This window comes from Haemorhous mexicanus, chromosome 29, assembly GCF_027477595.1.
Source record: "Haemorhous mexicanus isolate bHaeMex1 chromosome 29, bHaeMex1.pri, whole genome shotgun sequence".
Taxonomy (NCBI): Eukaryota; Metazoa; Chordata; class Aves; order Passeriformes; family Fringillidae; genus Haemorhous; species Haemorhous mexicanus.
Genome location: NC_082369.1, coordinates 1932962 through 1949563, shown reverse-complemented (window position 1 = coordinate 1949563; position 16602 = coordinate 1932962). Strand labels below are relative to the sequence as shown.

Below are 16602 nucleotides of genomic sequence, written 5' to 3'. Positions count from 1 at the left end.
CTTGACTGAGGCAGTTCAGTGGCATGTGTGACTGAGGATTTGGGTATTCTAAAGAAGAGCAGAGCACTGCTGGGACAGATATGCATTATGTTGAACTGAAGCAGGCACTGAGGATTGTTGTAGGGCTGATGTTAGACTGTTTGTGGGATTTGTCCCTGCTGCCCTGGGCAGTTTTATTTGTGCCCTGGGCAGCTCATGGGCAACATGACGTGAGGAGTTTGTGCCATGGAGAAAGCTCTTGTGTTTGTGCTGTTGCTTGATGTAGTTTGTGATTCTTTGAGGGTTTCAGTTTCAGAGAATTAGCACAAGGCTCTGCTCCCTGGCTCGTATGATGCAGCAGAACTCGGAACTGGGGGGTGCCAGAAGTCCTCTCATAGTTCAGTTCTGTGGCTGCTGTTCATTCTCCCACTTCAGCTTCATCAGTGACCCAAGAGTGTTTGCTCTGGCCCTTGACAGCCCTCAGTGCTGGGTGAGTGGGCCAGAGTGGCTTAGAGAGCTTCTGGAATATCCCTGTGGGGTCAGCCTGGTCCCTGTTTCACCTGAGGAGGGAGGCAATTTGCATCTTCACACTTGGTCTGGTGATTGCCCTTTAAGGATGCAGTAATATCAGCACCACGGAGAACCAGGGGTGGTGCAGGGCTGCAGAAAGAAATGGGCAAACACACTGCTGCAGCTGCCTGGGACACTTCGGCAGGAAGAAAGCCAGACAGGGATGTAGCCAGTACATAAACTTGCAGTAAATGACTTGGAACGTGGGGTCACCTGTTCAGGTCAGGGGCTGTGCCTCTGCTGCAGCTCTTGCAGGGTTTGTTGTGAGCCAGACAAGAAGGCAGGAGACTGCAGATATCACTGTAATATTTCAAAATAACTTTAAATTTTATTTATATCTTAAAAATAAACATCAGTATTAAAATACCAGTAAACAGAGTAGTGTATTAGGGAGTGGCAGCAAGCGCTATATATTAACTCCAGTGCAAAGCTGACAGCAAATTTCTGCAGAGGGCTGTGGGGCTCCCCAGCTCAGAGCAGGTCAAGCAGGGGCAGAAGTGGGTAGGCTGGGCCAAGGAGCAGGGATGTGGGCCACAACAATGCCTTTGTGAAGGGCTCAGAGCAGAGCTGCATTGTCATGCAAAACCTTTCTTCTGGTCATTGTCCTTACCCTGTTCCCACCCCACACGGTGCTCACACACTTGCACAGACGCATTCTCTAACATACATGTTCCCCTTTACAGCTTCCACGTGTGTGCTCTGAGCTCTTCTGGCCCATGTGTTTTTCCTGGTGGTGTCTTCAGCTGCTCTCCCTTTTGGGATGAAAAGTGGGCAGAGAGGGACTTTGCTGTAGGCTCTGGCTGTCTGCACAGTCTGTGGGATTGGCTAATTAGGGAAATGTTTAGGAGGTAATTGGTCTCTCTTCCCTTGGGAGAAGGACCTGTTCCCCTTGTGGGTTATAAGATAGGCAGATTTAGTCCCCAAATGCATCCTCAGCCCCTTTCGTCACTTGGCTGCAACTCAACTGCTCAGAGGTTTTGCTCCCATTGAGCAAATCAAGTCCCAAGTGATTTCATGTTGAACTTCATCCCTTGGCCAAGCAATATAATTTTTCTGCTTTGTATGCACGTGCTTGAAAAGAGGAAAAAAATCAGATTTCAGCCAGGAAAGGAAATGCCAGAAAAGAAGGGCAAGTATTTGAGTCTGGAAATACTTCCAGCTCTGTCCAAGGCAGCATTCCCTCTCCCATTGCTGTACAGGGTGTACCTGCAGAGCAGTGTCCCTGCTGAGGCCAGGATCTGTCACTTGCCCTCCTGCTGAGGCCAGGATCTGTCACTTGCCCGGCTCCATGTCACTGTCACTACTGCCTTCTCAGAGCTGCCAGAGAGCACAAACCAGGCGGTGTTTCTTCTGGGTTGGTTCTCTGTTGTTCTCCTTGCTGAGGGCTCACAGGTGGCACAGCTCCAGTGGTAGTGGCAGGGAGCAGAGGGGATGGGGTGGCTTCTGCTCCCTCCATGTCCCACCCTGACGTCACTTGGCTCCGGTCACTTGGTGGTGAGGTGGCCACGTGTGGGCTGCATCCAGTGGAGGAGACGGGTGAGGGAGGCTAGGGATGGTGCTTGTGACGGGACTAAAGCTGCAGAGAGCGGTTTGGCACAAGAGAGGTGGCAGATGAGGGGATGTGAATCACAGCCCAGTGCTGATGATGGCCCCTGGCTGGATCCCAAGGTCACTCTAATTTGGTTTCTTTGGACTCCCAGGGCTCTTTGTGGCTGTCGGTGAAGTCCCCTGCTGCAAAGAGAGTAGTCACCTGAGACCCCTCCAGTGACTCCTGGTCAGGGCCAGCAGGGCTGTTCTGAGCACATGGCACCTGAAATGCTCTGCTCTTGCTCCTGCAGCCTCTTCCTGGAGACACTCGTCTGTGTCTCAGCCCTTTTGCCTCCCGTGGGGAGCAGTGTGGTACTCACGGGTACCTGTGCCTTCATGCTGTTGAGGTGGGCGTAGAGGAGCGCAGCGATGTCACTGTGACCAGCCTCCAGCGCGATGGCAACAGCATTGTTACCATCCTAGAAAGTAAGGGAGAGCATGCAGAAAGGGCCTTGGGGACAGGACATAGCATGGGCTGCCCAGGCCCAATGGCAGAACCTTACACTGTCCACGATGGAGATGTTGCAGGTGGGCTGAGCCAGCAGCAGCTTCACGGTCTCCAGGCGGCCATGCTCGCAGGCACACATTAGTGCGGTGGAGCCCTCCTCGTCCTGCAGGTTCACGTCAGCCCCGCAGGCGAGCAGGGCTTCCACCATCTCCTGCCGGCCGTGGCTGACAGCCAACATCAGCGCCGTCTGGCCAGCCTGCAAGGAAGGGACACTGCCAGGCCACCCCCACCCCCCTGTGCTACCCACTCGTCCCCACACCACAGGACCACTGCTGGGACAGCCCTGCTGCCAGGCAGGAGGAGCTCCTAAGGTAATGCCCTCCCCATGCACTGACACCTCCAGGTTTTGGAGCCATTGTCCTGCCCTCAGAAGAGCTGAGCGTGGCTCTGGCGTCTGCCTGGGGGTGGGAGGGTCCAGATGTAGTGGCCCTCAGACTGCACCAACCTGGCTGGCCTTGGCGTTGACATTGCCCATGCTGAAAAGCCTCCTGACCACATTCATGTCCTCCTCCTGCTCAACAGCTGCCAGTGCTGCCAGCATCAGAGCGGTGTACCCAGCTTTGTTCTGGTGGTCCACATTACATATCCCTGAGGGAGTGGGCAGAGGGGGCTCAAGATGCTGCAGGGCTGTTGAGAGACATGGAGCAAGCCACGTGCCTGGCTCCCCCTCACAGTCCTGCCCAGGGTGCTGTGAATCTTCCCACAGGCACAGAACTGCTGATGGGTCTCCCCCATAAAATCTGGGCTCCCAAACGGGCTGCGGTGACTTCTGACCCCCACAGCTATGAACAGACACAGACCAGGGGAGTTCTCCTCGCTCTCTGCTGCCAATGCTTTTCCCCCATGCTGACAGGATCAGGACATGCCCTGGGGTACAGTGGGATGGTGGACAGGGGATGTTTCTGGGGCTGGGGGGCACTGACCCGTATCCAGCAGCAGCCACACGATGTGGAAGTTGGAGTGGGAGACACTGTAGTGCAGGGCTGTGTTGCCATTCCCGTCTGCCAGGTTCACCACGTGGGCCAGAAGAGCTGGTGAGACTTCGGCAAAGGCCAGGAGGTGGTTGGCAACCATGTCAGGGATGGACAACTTTTGGCTGGACAGACGGAACCACTCCTGAAGGACCAGGCTGCTGCTGGCGAGCTGGGGGCAGAGAGGGGCTGAGCTCCCCCTAAGCCTCTGCATGCCCTCGCACCCTGGCACCCACCCCCTGCTGCCAGCCCAGGTGGCAGGGAGCAGAATCCCTGCTCCAGAAGGGTTGGGTGAAGGCAGGACCCTGAACTGCTCAAACCCATGCTGGGCATGGCCTGAGCTGAGTCCACATGGGTTTTGGGGTTTCTGGACAAAACCTGGAGCAAAGGGCTGTATTTTGGGAGAAGGTGCTAAGGCTTTGCTGGCTGCTCTCTGAATGGAGCCAGCTGGCCAGCTCTGGGGGATGCTGGCAAGGGCTGGGCAAGCCATCCCACCCCAGCACGCCACTCACCACCTCTTTGCTCTTGGCAGCACCCGGGTGGCCCAGGTGGGTCTTGACAATGAGGCAGGCCTCCCTCATCCTGGGGCTCAGCTCGAACCTGTGGAGAGCGTGAGGATGTCCCTGGTGTGGGGCTGCATCACCCCACCAAACCTGTGAGCTCCACAGTGCCTGTAACTCTCCACAAGGTCCCCAGAGTGCAACCTCCAGCCCAGTGGATGCACCCTGGCTGCTTCAGCCTCTGCAAACTGCCATAGAACAGAGCCTTATATGGGTGTGCTTGGGCATGATTCGCCCATTCTTAGGCCACATTTTTTCCTTTTGTTGAAAAATGCTATTGAAGGCTGTTGGTTTTTTTGTCCCACTCTAAACTATCTTCTGCAGCAAAGAAGCATTTGGGGCCTCTCATCCTTTCCTTAGCAGACCCAAGAAACTGGAAGGATTGTTCCTGATGAATGGTCTCTACAGCTGAATGGGTTTTTCCCACTGGCATCACTGAAATTGGGGCAGATGCCCCGACCTGCAGGGCCAGTGCCATGGCTCCCAGCTGGCCAGGGAGCAGGGAGCCTTTTCCACTGGCACTTACTTTTCCTTCACCTCAGGGGGCTCCAGCAGGGTCATATCAGTCCCCTTGCACTCCAGTCTGGGCTCGCACGTGCCTTCCCCGGCCTCCTCTTCTGAGGTTTCGGTGTCTCCCTGCTCTGAACTGTTGGAGCTGTCGGCCGAAGCCTTCTCAGAGGAGCTGTTGCCTTCTTCATCCTCCTCACTGGATGTGCTCTCATACCTGCACAGAGGGAGGATGCTCAGTGGCAACACAGCACCAGTCTGGCCCCCTTCAGGCCCTGCCACGGGCCCTAGCCCAGGACAGGGATGCAGGGGACCAGGATTGGCTCACGTACTCTCCGTTCAGCACGCCCACAAACTGCAGGCTCTTCTTGCTGCCCTCTGTCTTGCTCCGGGGAGGACCATCCCGCTTCTTCATGATGGACTTCAGGGCTCCTACAGGGAAAGAAATGGATGCCAAGGGCCAGTGAGTGAGAATCACAGAATTTTAGAATCATGGAATGGTCTGGGTTAGAGGAGACCTTAAAGATCATCTCATTTCAACTCCACTGCCATAGTCAGGAACACCTTCCATTAGACCAGGCTGCTCAGAGCACCATCCAACCTGGCCTTAAACACTTCCAGGGATGGGACATCCACAACTTCTCTAAGTATCCTGTGCCAGGGCATCACCACTTCACAGTAAGGAATTTTTCCTAATGTCTAATCTAAACCTACTGTCATTTTGAAACCACTCCCCCTTGTCCTGTCACTACATGCTTGTGGAAACAGTCTCTTCTGGAGCTAGCCAAGCACCCCAAACCCACTAGACCCCCGGGCGGGCATGGAAGGGACATGGGCAACTGCTGGAGCATGGGTAGCATTGGCCCTGCAGGCATTGTCCCCAACAAGGGCATCCTCTCCCTTCCTGCAGGAACATTCCAACCCAGATCCTGGCATCATCCCTGGTGACACTCACTGGCTGTAGGGCTTGGGGCAGCTCCACTGTCCTGTGCTGGGGCTGGGCCCCAGTTACTGTGTGTTGTCTCCAGTACAGCTGGCCCAGGGCCTTGGCTGGCTGGGCACATCTCCGCCGTTGCTCCTGCACCTGGCGCTGAGAGGCTGCTCAGGCCATCACCCAGGCCAGGCTCCATCATCTCACCCGCACCGGACTCCTTCTCCTCTCCTGCCAGGACAACGCTGCTCACATCTGTCTGGCTGCCCTTATCATCACAGCTGGCAGCTGAATCGGGTCCAACTGCCACGTCCCGCCCGTCAGGGCGGCAGTCCACGGCAACACAGGACGTTGAGGGGCAGCACTCCACACCTGCCTCTGCTGTCTTTGGGGGGTCGCCAGCTGCCCGGCTCTGTGTCACTACCACAGCCTCCACCAGTGCCTCGGCCACCTGTGGCATGGCCATTACCTCCTTGTCCACCTGCTCGCGGGGCCGGCGGGCGCATACCTCCAGCCGCAGCTCCTCCAGCTCCCGCGTGGCCTCCTGCAGGTGCCCCTCCATCAGGGTGATTACCTCCTTCTGGTGCCCTACCGTCTGCTGCAGCAGCTCCAGCTCCCGCTCTGCCTCAGTGGCCAGCCCCAGCGAGGACTCGATCACCCAGACGGCCACATCCCTGCATCGCCGCGTGCCGCTGTCTGGCGCATCCCCACTCTCCTGCTGCGACCGGTAGTAGAAGACGGCATCTGTCATGGCCTGATCTTCACCCACTGCCACAGAGCGGCACGGCCTCTCAGCCACCCTCTTGCCTGGCCAAGCCCTGATGTTCCGCTCCGGCACAGCCAGCTTCTCTGTCAGCTTCCTCAGCTCTGCAATTTTACTTGTTCGTCCCTTCACTGGCTCTGCTTCGCTCTCTGGCCCTGTATGGGCCCCCTCCTCACCCTCTGCCCCTGCCTCAGAGCCAGAGGGGTGATACAATGCCTCGCCAGGCTCTGCCGACAGCTTCTCCAGCAACTTTGCCTTCTCCCTCTTCAACTCGCAGATCTGCATCTCCAGGAGTGGGATGGTTTTCACCTGCTCCTCCAGGTCCCGGAGCTGCCGCAGGGCTGCAGCCATCTGCTCCCGCACGTGCTGCAGCGGGGCCGTGCCGAGCCCTGCAGCTGGAGTGCTGCGCCCCGAGCTGCCAGGGCTCACCCGGCCCCAGCCTGCCTGGCCCTCGGCACCCACTGGCACCCAGTGGGGTGGCTGGCCCAGGGCACCCGGCAGGTCAACGTGGGAGGGACCACCAATATCCTGCAAACGGCCCTGCTCCTGCTCCAGCCTCCTGCTTGTCTCCAGCAAGGTCTTCTCCACCCGTGGGTTTGGCACAAGACACTTGCGGGTGGGAGGTGGGAGCAGCCGCACCGGCGGTGGCAAGATGGGGTGGGAGGTTGACTTGCTCGCAGGCTCCAGGGGTGCTCGGCCATGTGAGGACAGCAGCAGCGCAGTCCTGCCCTCCTCGCTGGCCGTGGAGGTGAGGGACTCAGTGGAGGTCCAGGCGCTGGTGTGGCTGCTGGGGCTGCGCAGCATGCTGGGCAGTGGACGGGACCCTTTCACCCTGCGAGGCAGTGGCACTTTCTTGAGTGTTTGGCCACTTTCAATATCATCAACATATTTCAGGAAATCAAGGTCCAGCAGGAAGCCATAAGGGGTTTCCACAGAATACGAGCTCTTCTCTCCATCGTCCTGGTCCCGATACAAGAACGGGCCCCCAAGATCTGCAAGAGGAGAAGGAATGGTTAGTGGAGACAGGATGGCTTTTCTAACTGGGTTATACTGGAATTTACAGCCTGCAGGCCCATCTCCTCCATGATGTGCAATGTGTCTCTCTCTAGCATCCTCAGTGCTGTAGTGTAATCACAGGGCACACAGTCCATGTCAGGGCTGGTGCTGGAGTGAGGAACTCCACTGGGATGGGATGGGATGGGATGGGATGGGATGGGATGGGATGGGATGGGATGGGATGGGATGGGATGGGATGGGATGGGATGGGATGGGATGGGATGGGACAGCTCAGCCCTGCCACCCCCCTTGCACTCCTTCTGCTGTCACTACCTGCTGACAACCCTGGTCTCTTTACCTGGGAGGTTCTGGTTCAGGGGTGCTGGCTGAGCCATCTTCCCAGAATGCTGCTGACCAGAAGACCATCAACCTGCAACGAGACCACGTCCAGCCAAACCCTGTGACCGCAGGGCTGGCAAGCCCCAGGCAGCCACACAGCCCTGACCCCCACCCAGGGAGAGCCCTGTGGCTGCCCCCTGCCATTTGTCAGGTCCCCTGGTCTCCCCCAGCCCAGGGCTAATGCTGGAGCTGGTGGCTGGGCGACCGCAGTGCTGCCCATGGTGCCAGGATTGTTTGCACATTTAAGGAATGCTCCACAGCTCAGCTGGGATGGCCATGCTGCCAGCTCCAAGGGTCACGAGCTGCAGCTTGGCCATACAGTGGGAGCAGGCCAGGAAAAAAAAGAGGCTGAAACCTGTATAGGTGCAATACTCAGTGCGAAGTTTGCTTTGGATAAAGGGAAACGATGCTTTGACAAAGGCACGTGACTGCAGGGAGCAGCCAGCACCTGTCAGTGCTGGGTGTGATGCCTATTCTTGCCACCCAGAGTGCCCCACAAGGCCTCAGGAGTGTCCTGAGGGGCCAATGACCCCCAGGAGGGACCTGACTGCTTTCCACTGTCCATAATGTGGGATAAGGCAAAGGGGAATGAAATGGGAGCCTGGTTTTCCCAGGAGCCAGGCATGGACACACTGGAGGAGGGCCAAGAGGATACAGCTGTGGTCCAGAAGTGAGCTCATGGCTGGAGGTGCGACCAGCTGTGAGCACTGAGGTAGGACTTGCTGCAGCATCTGGATGCTGGGGCCCAGCTGCGAAATGCTCCTGGCAGGAGCACGATGGGACAACAGCACCTTGGCAGCACCCATTGCTGCTGTGCATGGCACCAGAGTTCTGATGGCTGTGCCCATGGGGCTGAGCAGCTGTTGGTGGGCAAAGCATTTGGCACTGGACTATTTTCAGAAGAAATCAGGGGAGGAGAAATGCCACAGAGGAATGGTGGCTTGGGCACAGCCCTCAGGGAAGCTGAGGCTCAGAGCTGCACAGGGAACGATGCAGGATCTGGCCCTGGCTGCACAGAAACACCCACGTCTGCCCCTCGTGTCAATGCTGCAGCCACCAGCCCTCAGTCCCCTTGACCCCGTGGAGCAGAGCAGCTGAGGCAGCACCAGGCCAGGCTCGGGCTGGGCACCGAGTTCAACTGGGCAGAGATAAAACACTTCCCACTAGCCACCAGGACAGATTCTGGGGCTCTCCCACTCCTCTGCCAACCCACCCACAGCCAATGCACATCCCAAATTCCACCTCCCTTGGAATCATCCCACCCTGGAGCAGGCACCCATTCCACCTCCCTGGTAACATCCCGGCTCCATGCTGGCATCCACCATTCCCAAGCTGCTGGCTTCATGCCCCAGAGAGTTCACACATCCCCCACCTCCTCTAGTCCCTCCCATCCTGGGAAGAGTTGGGCTTCCTCCTCTGCATGGCCCTTGCTGCAGGTAATTAAACAGTGCTGGGGCCAGGACAAACTTCCCGCTGGGCTCCACACACGTTGTAAATCAAAGAGGAAGAGAGAGCAACAGGAGCCAGAGCCAGCAGGAGCATTTCCTCGGGGGGAAGTGGCCGGCAGCTCCCTTCCGCTGCCCAGCCTGGGTATTGTCCTGCCTGGGGACAGGAAAAACCTCCTCTGCCAAGGCCTGGAGACCTCCCACGCCACTCCAGCAGCAAAGGTGCCCTTTGCACCAGCACTGCACTGGTGTCCCCTCCACTGAGCTGAGGACAGGCTGCTTGTCACCTGCCACCTCCTATGGCCCCTTCAGCCAATGTCTGCAGCTGCATCCCGACTGTGGGAGACATCCTCCCACTGCTTCCAGACCCCATTTCTTTTGGTCTGATAGGATGGGCTGGACTAGGGCACGAGTTTCTGTCTTCAGCCAGCTCCAAAAATGGTGATGGGACCTGCCAGCCACCAACAATATCCGAGTGGCCCCAGGGACCCCATGATGTTCAAACCCTCCTGCAAGAAGCGAAAACCACCCAGGCTCCTCAGGCTGTGCAAACTGTCCCTGGGCTGGGGAAGAGGTGTGGGGCTAGATTGGACAAGGGGGAGCAGATGTGCAGCAGGTTGAGTCCCCGCACCCATGGCCCAGCCACTGTGAGCACCAGCTGGACCTGGCTGGCACCACCATGGCATCATACAGGCAGCCGCCCTCCACCTGGGCTGAAGTCTTGGCTGGGGCCAATTATACCAGCCACTTTGGTGCCAAAGGCTGATTTTCAGCAGCTTCAGCTGCTCCCTTGGGCACTGGTGCCCGTTGCTAAAGGGCCTGGGCACATGGACCCCTGTGGGGAGCCCTTACATGATCCCAGCTGTCTTTTGAAGCAAGGAGTGCTGTTTCTAGCACTGGTGTTTCAACAGAAAAGCAGGATGGTACAAGCAAAGGACTGGTAGAGAGGCTTGGCAGTGAGGGGGAGAGGAGGAAGATGCACAGGCACCCAACCACCCCCGTAGAGGCTGGGCTATGTTTTGCCCTGGGCTCACACCTGTATTTTCCCCTCATGCTGTTGTACCAATGCCAGCATGGGAAACATGGGGCCAAAACTGGAGCTGCTCTGCTCGATTACAATCAGAAGTCATGTCAGGGATGAGGGAGGCTGGGCACCTTGGCACAGCCCAGGTACCACCCGGGCCTCATGCCTCAGTCCCAGCTGCAGGCAGCACCTTGTGACCCCTGGCCTTATGGTGCAACTTCCCCTTGGGGTTCCCAAGCTCCTGGACTAGCAGAGGAGAGGTCTGGGAGAGCTGTTCCTAAAGCTTGAGACCTTTGGGCCCTTTTCCTCCCCAGGGCCACAGCTGTAGCAGCCCTCAGCCCGGTTCAGCCACCTGCTGCAGCACAGCTCGAGCTGCTCCACTGGCAGGGCCAGGGCTGGACACAGAGAGGGTTCTCCCTGGCTCTCCTCCTGAGCCAAAATACTGAGGTCATGAGGAATGTGAGAAGAACAGAGTCCAGAGCAGCCCTGGCCAGCACAACTTGATTTATCTCAACCAGGCATGCTTCCCTTGTAGCTGAGCAGGCGATAAGCCCTGAAGCTTGGAACTGAGGCTGTTCCAAAGTTAAAGGGAAACCACTGAGCAAGCACACAGCTTCCTCCGCTGCCAGCAGCCTGCCAGGATTCGGGCTCCTCACACAGTGAGCTGTCACACATGCTTGTCACCTGCAGTGTTACCTGCCAGCACTGTAGCTGGGTGCAGCAGTAGGTATCCAGGGCTCACGACACCTTCGTTTCCCTGTCCCCTGCTGCAGGGGCTGCATGGGACAGCCTGTGCTTATTTGCCCAGGCAACCACAGCCAGCTGTCTACGCTGGAGCTGCTCCTGGAGGAGCTGGATCCAGGTGGGTGGGTGCACAATGCTGACCCAGGGAGAGAAAGGGAAATGATCATCTCAACAGTCTAATTTCAGGGTTGGACTGTTATTTCTGGAGTTGTCGTCATCGATGGCCCGGTTGGCTGGGAGGCCAAAGGGGCCGCCCAGGCTCTGCACCCACTCCAGCCCCTCAGGGACCTCCCTGAGCTCACACACAAGAGGTGTAGAGTCCACACACAAACTTACCCACGTGGGGATCAGCTCTATCAACCCCCTCACACCTACAGCACTATAGGCTCCCTACAGCTTCACCAAAGAACATCAAGCCCTTTCCCTTCCTCGAGCCCCGAGCACTGCTGTGCCCTTCGGTACCCCAGAGGGGCCTGCAGCAGCCCGGGGTGCCATGTCCCACCCCCCGGGGAACCCACAGCACACCCAGTCTGAAGAGGTCCCGAGGACCCTAGGGAGTCCCCAGAACCCCCAGCCCTGCAGTTCCCCGGGAGTACACCCGCATTCCCAACCTCAGGGGTTCCCGGCAGCCCTGGGGGATGCCCAGCGCCCCGGGGTGCCAGCAGCACATTCCAGGCACCGGCACGTCGGGGCGACAGCCCGTCCCCAGCCCAGGGGACCTCTGGGTCTCCCCGCCGCCGCCACCGGAGAGGGACAGTTCCAGCCCGGCCCCGGCCCCGCTCCCCTCCCGCTCCCGCCGCCGGGGCCGCTCGGGCGGAGCCCCCGGGGCGGCGGATGCAGGGGCCGCCCCATCCCGCCGTGGTCCCGCCGCGTCTGCGGGGCTCCGGCGCGGCCCGTCCGGGGGCCACGGGCAGCGGCGGGTGCGGGGACCTGCGGGGGCCGCCACCGGGACAAGCCCCCGCCCCGCCGCCGCCGGGCCCGCCCGGCCCGGCCCGTCCCGCCCGGTCCCCGCCGTCCCTCACCGTGCCGCCGAGCTCCTGGGCTGCAGCCTGGACACAGCCCCGGGCCCGGGACTCTCGGGCTGCTCCGCGGCGCCAGGCAGCGCTGCCCGCCGCAGCCCCGGGCCGAGGGCGGGCGGGAGCGGGAGCGGCCGGGGCGGGGCGGGGGCGGGCGGGAAGCGGCCCCGAGCCCGACGGGACAGGTACCGCCCCCGGCCGCTCGCCCCGAGGCATCCCCGCTAGCTCCCTCTCCGCCTGGGGAGGGGATATCGCTGTCCCCGTGGCCACCCGGGGCGCGATGTGCCCCGTTCCTGTCACCTGGGAGGAGGGGTGTCCCCTACCCTTGTCACCCCCAGGTACCCTGTCCTGATTACCCTGGGGATGGGTTGCGCCTACTGCAGTCACCCTGGGGATGGGATTCTCCCTAACCTGTCCACATCGGGGATGGTCACCGTACAGAAAGGGGGATCCCCTGCTCATATCGCCCCGATGCTGGCGTACTCTCTGCCCTGAGCTCAACCCCGCTGCTGGCTGGGGCCCGGCGGGTGGCTGGGGTCCAGCTCCTGCACCACCGTGCTCCCCCAGCACAGCCACTCTCGCACATCTTGCCCTCGTCCCACCCAGGGCCGGGAGAAATATGCCTCTGGGTCTGGCTGGGCTCCCCGGGCCTGGCCCCGCTGGGTTTCCTGGCAGCCCTCCCTGTCCCAGCAGCGGCTGTCTGTCTCCTTTTCTTGCCAGCTTTCTTCCCCGCCTGCTTCCCGTGCTGCTCGCTGAGCCGCGAGCTCTGGGCTCTCCCCCCATCCTGTAAGGACCCCGGCCATTCCCCACCTTAGAGCTTGCCCTCACTAACTGCTGCAGACCTTTTCAGCGCTGAAACCCTCAGCAAAGATTTTAGCTTCTTTTTCTTTCCTTTTCGGCTCTGAACTTCACGGGTATTTTTCCATATCTGGCACTACTGTAACACTACTCACGGGAAGAGCAGGAGAAACACGATGTGCTTCCCGACGTCCCTCCCAGCTGCTGGCAGGCAGTTTGGGGACTTCCTGGGAAAGGGCTTGCATCCTGACGGAAGTACCTTAATAGCTCTAATGAATCTACCTCCACTGACAGACCTCGTCCCTCTCCAATTCATTTGCATACTTGGCCTCCTGTGGTAATAATGAACTTGGTGATTTCACACCCTCAATCAGTCTCCAAAGCAGGTCTGGAATAGCACAGCTCTTGCCGATTCACTGACTGCTTGGAGAAGAAATTGCCTGGGTCCCCTGTACAATGTGGCTTTACCTTCTCTGTCCAGGTCAGGAAAGGTGAAGTCTGGGGTGATGAGCCAGGTCCCAGCAGTGCCCAGCTGGGCTGTGGAGCTCATGCCCCGCAACCCGGCTCAGAGTTCCATGACGGGCCCACATCCAGGTCCCTCACTTCTGCTCTTCGACATCTGACAAAAACGTCACCCACCTCCAGGCAGCAATTCTAGTTTCCTCCCTGCAAAGAGAAAAAAACAGCAAAGGAGGAGTTGAGGAAACATGAGCTTGGGAAAGTGATGTCACTGCAGCTCTGTGGGTGCCAGACCCCCACGTGACTGCTGCCACCCCAGCACGAGGGCTGAGCTGTGGAAGAGTGAGGAGACTACAAACAACCCAGCGTCACCAAAGAAATACAGCCCTGGGGCTGCCTGAATGTGGTGCTGGATCACAAAACTGTGTGAGCTCAGAGATATTTCCAGGCTGAGACTCACCAGCAGCCTTTGAACAAGAGGGATGGCATTGTTCCCTGCAGGGATCAGACTCCTCTGGCTTTAAGTTCTGGTCACTGAGAAGAATCAAACCCAAGGGACAGCCCTTGTTTCTAATATTCATTGTTTTCTGCAGAAACTACGTGGGACTCAAATATGAGGCCATGGCCAGAGAACTCACCTAGGCTGGTTGATGTTCATACCCCGTGTAAATCCCATCTGCATCCAAGAGCAGATCACATGGAGCAAAGTGCTTCTGCAGCCTTGGCTGGCCACCAAGTGTGATGGCTTCACCCCACACCAGGCCGAGCCAGGACCTGCCGGGGCTGTGGCACCAGCTGGCCCAGGCTGGCACTGCCCAGCACGTGTAGTTGAACCCAGGCTTGGAGGCAAATGACAGAGACTGCAGCCACACCTGTGCCAAGGTCTGGATTAACCAAAGTGTAGCTGTGAGGCTGTGGGTGTTAGAACTTGTGCCTGTGTGGGCAGAAGATGCACAGATGCTGAGTCTGGGGAAGGCTACAGGTAAGGACCAGGGTCTTCCACAGAATGGGGCCAAGCTCTTGCATTCAGCGTCTCTCCCGTAACCCTGCATGGAGGAGTGGGGAGGGCTAGCCAGGCTTCTGTTCCTCTTGTAGGGGCAGTTCTGCCAAAAAAAACCCTCAGTGGTTTCCTGGTGGTAGAGTGTTGTCATTCAGCTGTCTGGGCTCTGCTGACTTTCATGGCATCATTTTTGGGTCTGGCACAGCTGCTCCTTCACAATGGCCATTGAAATCAGCCCTGACCCTCGTAGAAGTGTCCATCTGAACAAAAAGCTCCAGGAACTGATGAGTTTTCATAGAATCAGATCTACTGAAAAGCTTTTTTTGGTTCAGAAGAAGGTCTCAAAAAATTACTTTCCTTGTGAATCTAAATCCTTTTCTCTCTGTCAGTCCCTACTGGGACTGTGAATGTGATCATGCCTCTTTTCCCATCAGAGCAGTAGGAAATGTGGGTGCACCTGTGTGCATGTGTTGTGACTCACACCAGCACAGCTGGTGCTTCTCCACAGTGTGCTGGGAACAGAGCCCCAGGAGCTGGAGGTGACTGCAGACTGACACAACAGGCTGCATTTCTGTCCCTCTGCACACAGCACAGGAATTGGGTGGTGCTGGTGCATGAGAAAACACACAAAGCTTGTCCAAGCTTTTGGCAGGCTACAAGCAGGCATTGGCTGTCATTCTGTGTCATTCAGATGGCTTCTGGGTGGAGAGACCCTGAGAAATGCTGCTGGGAAAGGGCTGCAGCCCCATGTGCTGCAGCATGAGCCATTCCACTTGCTGCAGCTCTGGATGACTCCGTTTGTTCCCTGGGTAGTGGCATCCTGACCCCTGGGCACCCTGGTCTCCCCCATGGGAAGCAGGAGCATCTTGGTCCTTTCTGAGGCAGTGGGCTCTGAAGTCCTGGGTGTCCAGGCTGGCCAGTGGTGACCCATGGCAGGGAGGAGCAGTGCGTGCTCTGGGCACACCTGGAAAACAGATGATCAGATGTGTTCCAGCCATCTCCTGGCTGCCTGAGTTCATCTCTGCTTGCTCCAGCTCCACCAAGCCTGCCTGAGCTTGGCTCCTGGCTCCACCGCCCCCTCCATGGCCTCCTGAACGAGCTGGCCAGGCTGGGCAGGGTGTGAGACCAGAGGCAAAAGCTATGAGGCTCTGTCTGATCCAGTCCCTGTAGGAAAGGGTGTTAATGCCAGCAATGTCCCAGCCCAGCACACTGCCTTCCCCACAGGCACAGCGTCCCTGCCCAGCCACCCCAGCAGGATGTCCTTGTTTTCTGCCTGCAGGTTTGGGAGTGAACAGAAATCTTGCTTCCTCCATCACCTCTCTGCTCAGATCCTTCCTCCCTGAGATGCTGCAGCAAAACAAGCAGCCCAAGAGTGGAGCTGGAGCCACTTCCCCAGCAGTGTGGGATCTGGGGAAGGGTCCCCAAGGAGCTGTGGGTGCACACATGGTGCTCAGACCCAGCTGAGCTGGCAAGAGAGGGGGCTTGCATGAAGGCTGAAGCCACTGGGGGAAGCCAAACCCTGACAGCAGGACAACCACAGACTCCTTGCCAAAAGCCTCCTGCCTTGCCATTTTCCAGCACCCATCACCTCCTGGAGACCTCCTTGAACCCAGGTTAGGGCTATGCTGATGCACCTGCACCAAACACAGACCACCCTCAATGACACCCTCTCCCTGGGGACCTCTTGCTCCATGCCACCTCCTGCTACCTTCCACCAAGGTACGTGATCCTCTTGTCCCCAGCACAGCCCTGCAGGCCCAGCCCTAGTCCAGGTGCAGGGTGCCCTTGTCTCCTGTCCCCAGCCTGTGTCCCCTCTGATCTAGCCGGCCGCATGTGAGATTGTGTGCCTGTGCGGCACGGCAGGCGTGGGCATTTATCTTGGGCAATCCTTGATGTGCTTGGCACGGCACTTGGCTAGCCCGGGGAAGGCCGGGACAGCTTTTTTTGTGGGTACGATTGCAGCTCAGCCTTATCAGTGCTGAGGGAAATGCCGTGAGGGCTTTCCGGCTTTCTGCAGCTGGGGTTTGCTTTGGCCACGGGCCAGCCCCGCCGGCCCCGCCCGGGGCTGCTGCCCCGGCGGCGGCAAGTCCTGCTGTGGGTGGCCCTAACACACCCCAACGGCCAGCGACACCCGTCACGGGGATGTTCCCGCGTCTGGGACGTTCCAGTACTGGGATTACGCTGTGCACGGCGGATTGCAGCCTTGGTTGCCTTGAAGATCTGTAATCTTGGCTGAAACACTACACTCCTTCAAAATGGCCATTTTCTTTTAGGGGCTCTGGGCCCTCATGTCCTCCTGTAGCCAGCAGACTCTAAAATGGGTTTTGAAAAGAGGTGCCCAAGCT

General features: G+C 58.5%; 1 protein-coding gene across 9 annotated transcripts; it reads right to left on the bottom strand.

The window, feature by feature from the left end:
- Positions 1-857: 857 nt before the first annotated feature.
- Positions 858-13415, bottom strand: KANK3 (KN motif and ankyrin repeat domains 3). Of its 9 annotated transcripts, XR_009489717.1 has the most exons (12): positions 12007-12137; positions 7731-7802; positions 5638-7368; positions 5015-5114; positions 4702-4899; positions 4128-4215; positions 3568-3787; positions 3090-3271; positions 2640-2840; positions 2457-2555; positions 1756-2280; positions 858-1620 (listed from the first exon to the last, which is right to left on the bottom strand). XR_009489717.1 is itself a non-coding variant. In XM_059870156.1 (11 exons), the coding sequence occupies exons 2-11, from the start codon at positions 7765-7767 to the stop codon at positions 2224-2226; spliced, it is 2913 nt and encodes a 970-aa protein (XP_059726139.1). In that variant the 5' UTR covers positions 7768-7802; positions 12007-12137; the 3' UTR covers positions 858-2223. The 9 variants fall into 9 exon arrangements, 8 of the variants coding, with proteins under 8 accessions (XP_059726139.1, XP_059726140.1, XP_059726141.1 ...); XM_059870156.1 differs by having other exon boundaries at positions 858-2280; XM_059870157.1 differs by having other exon boundaries at positions 858-2277.
- Positions 13416-16602: the final 3187 nt, after the last annotated feature.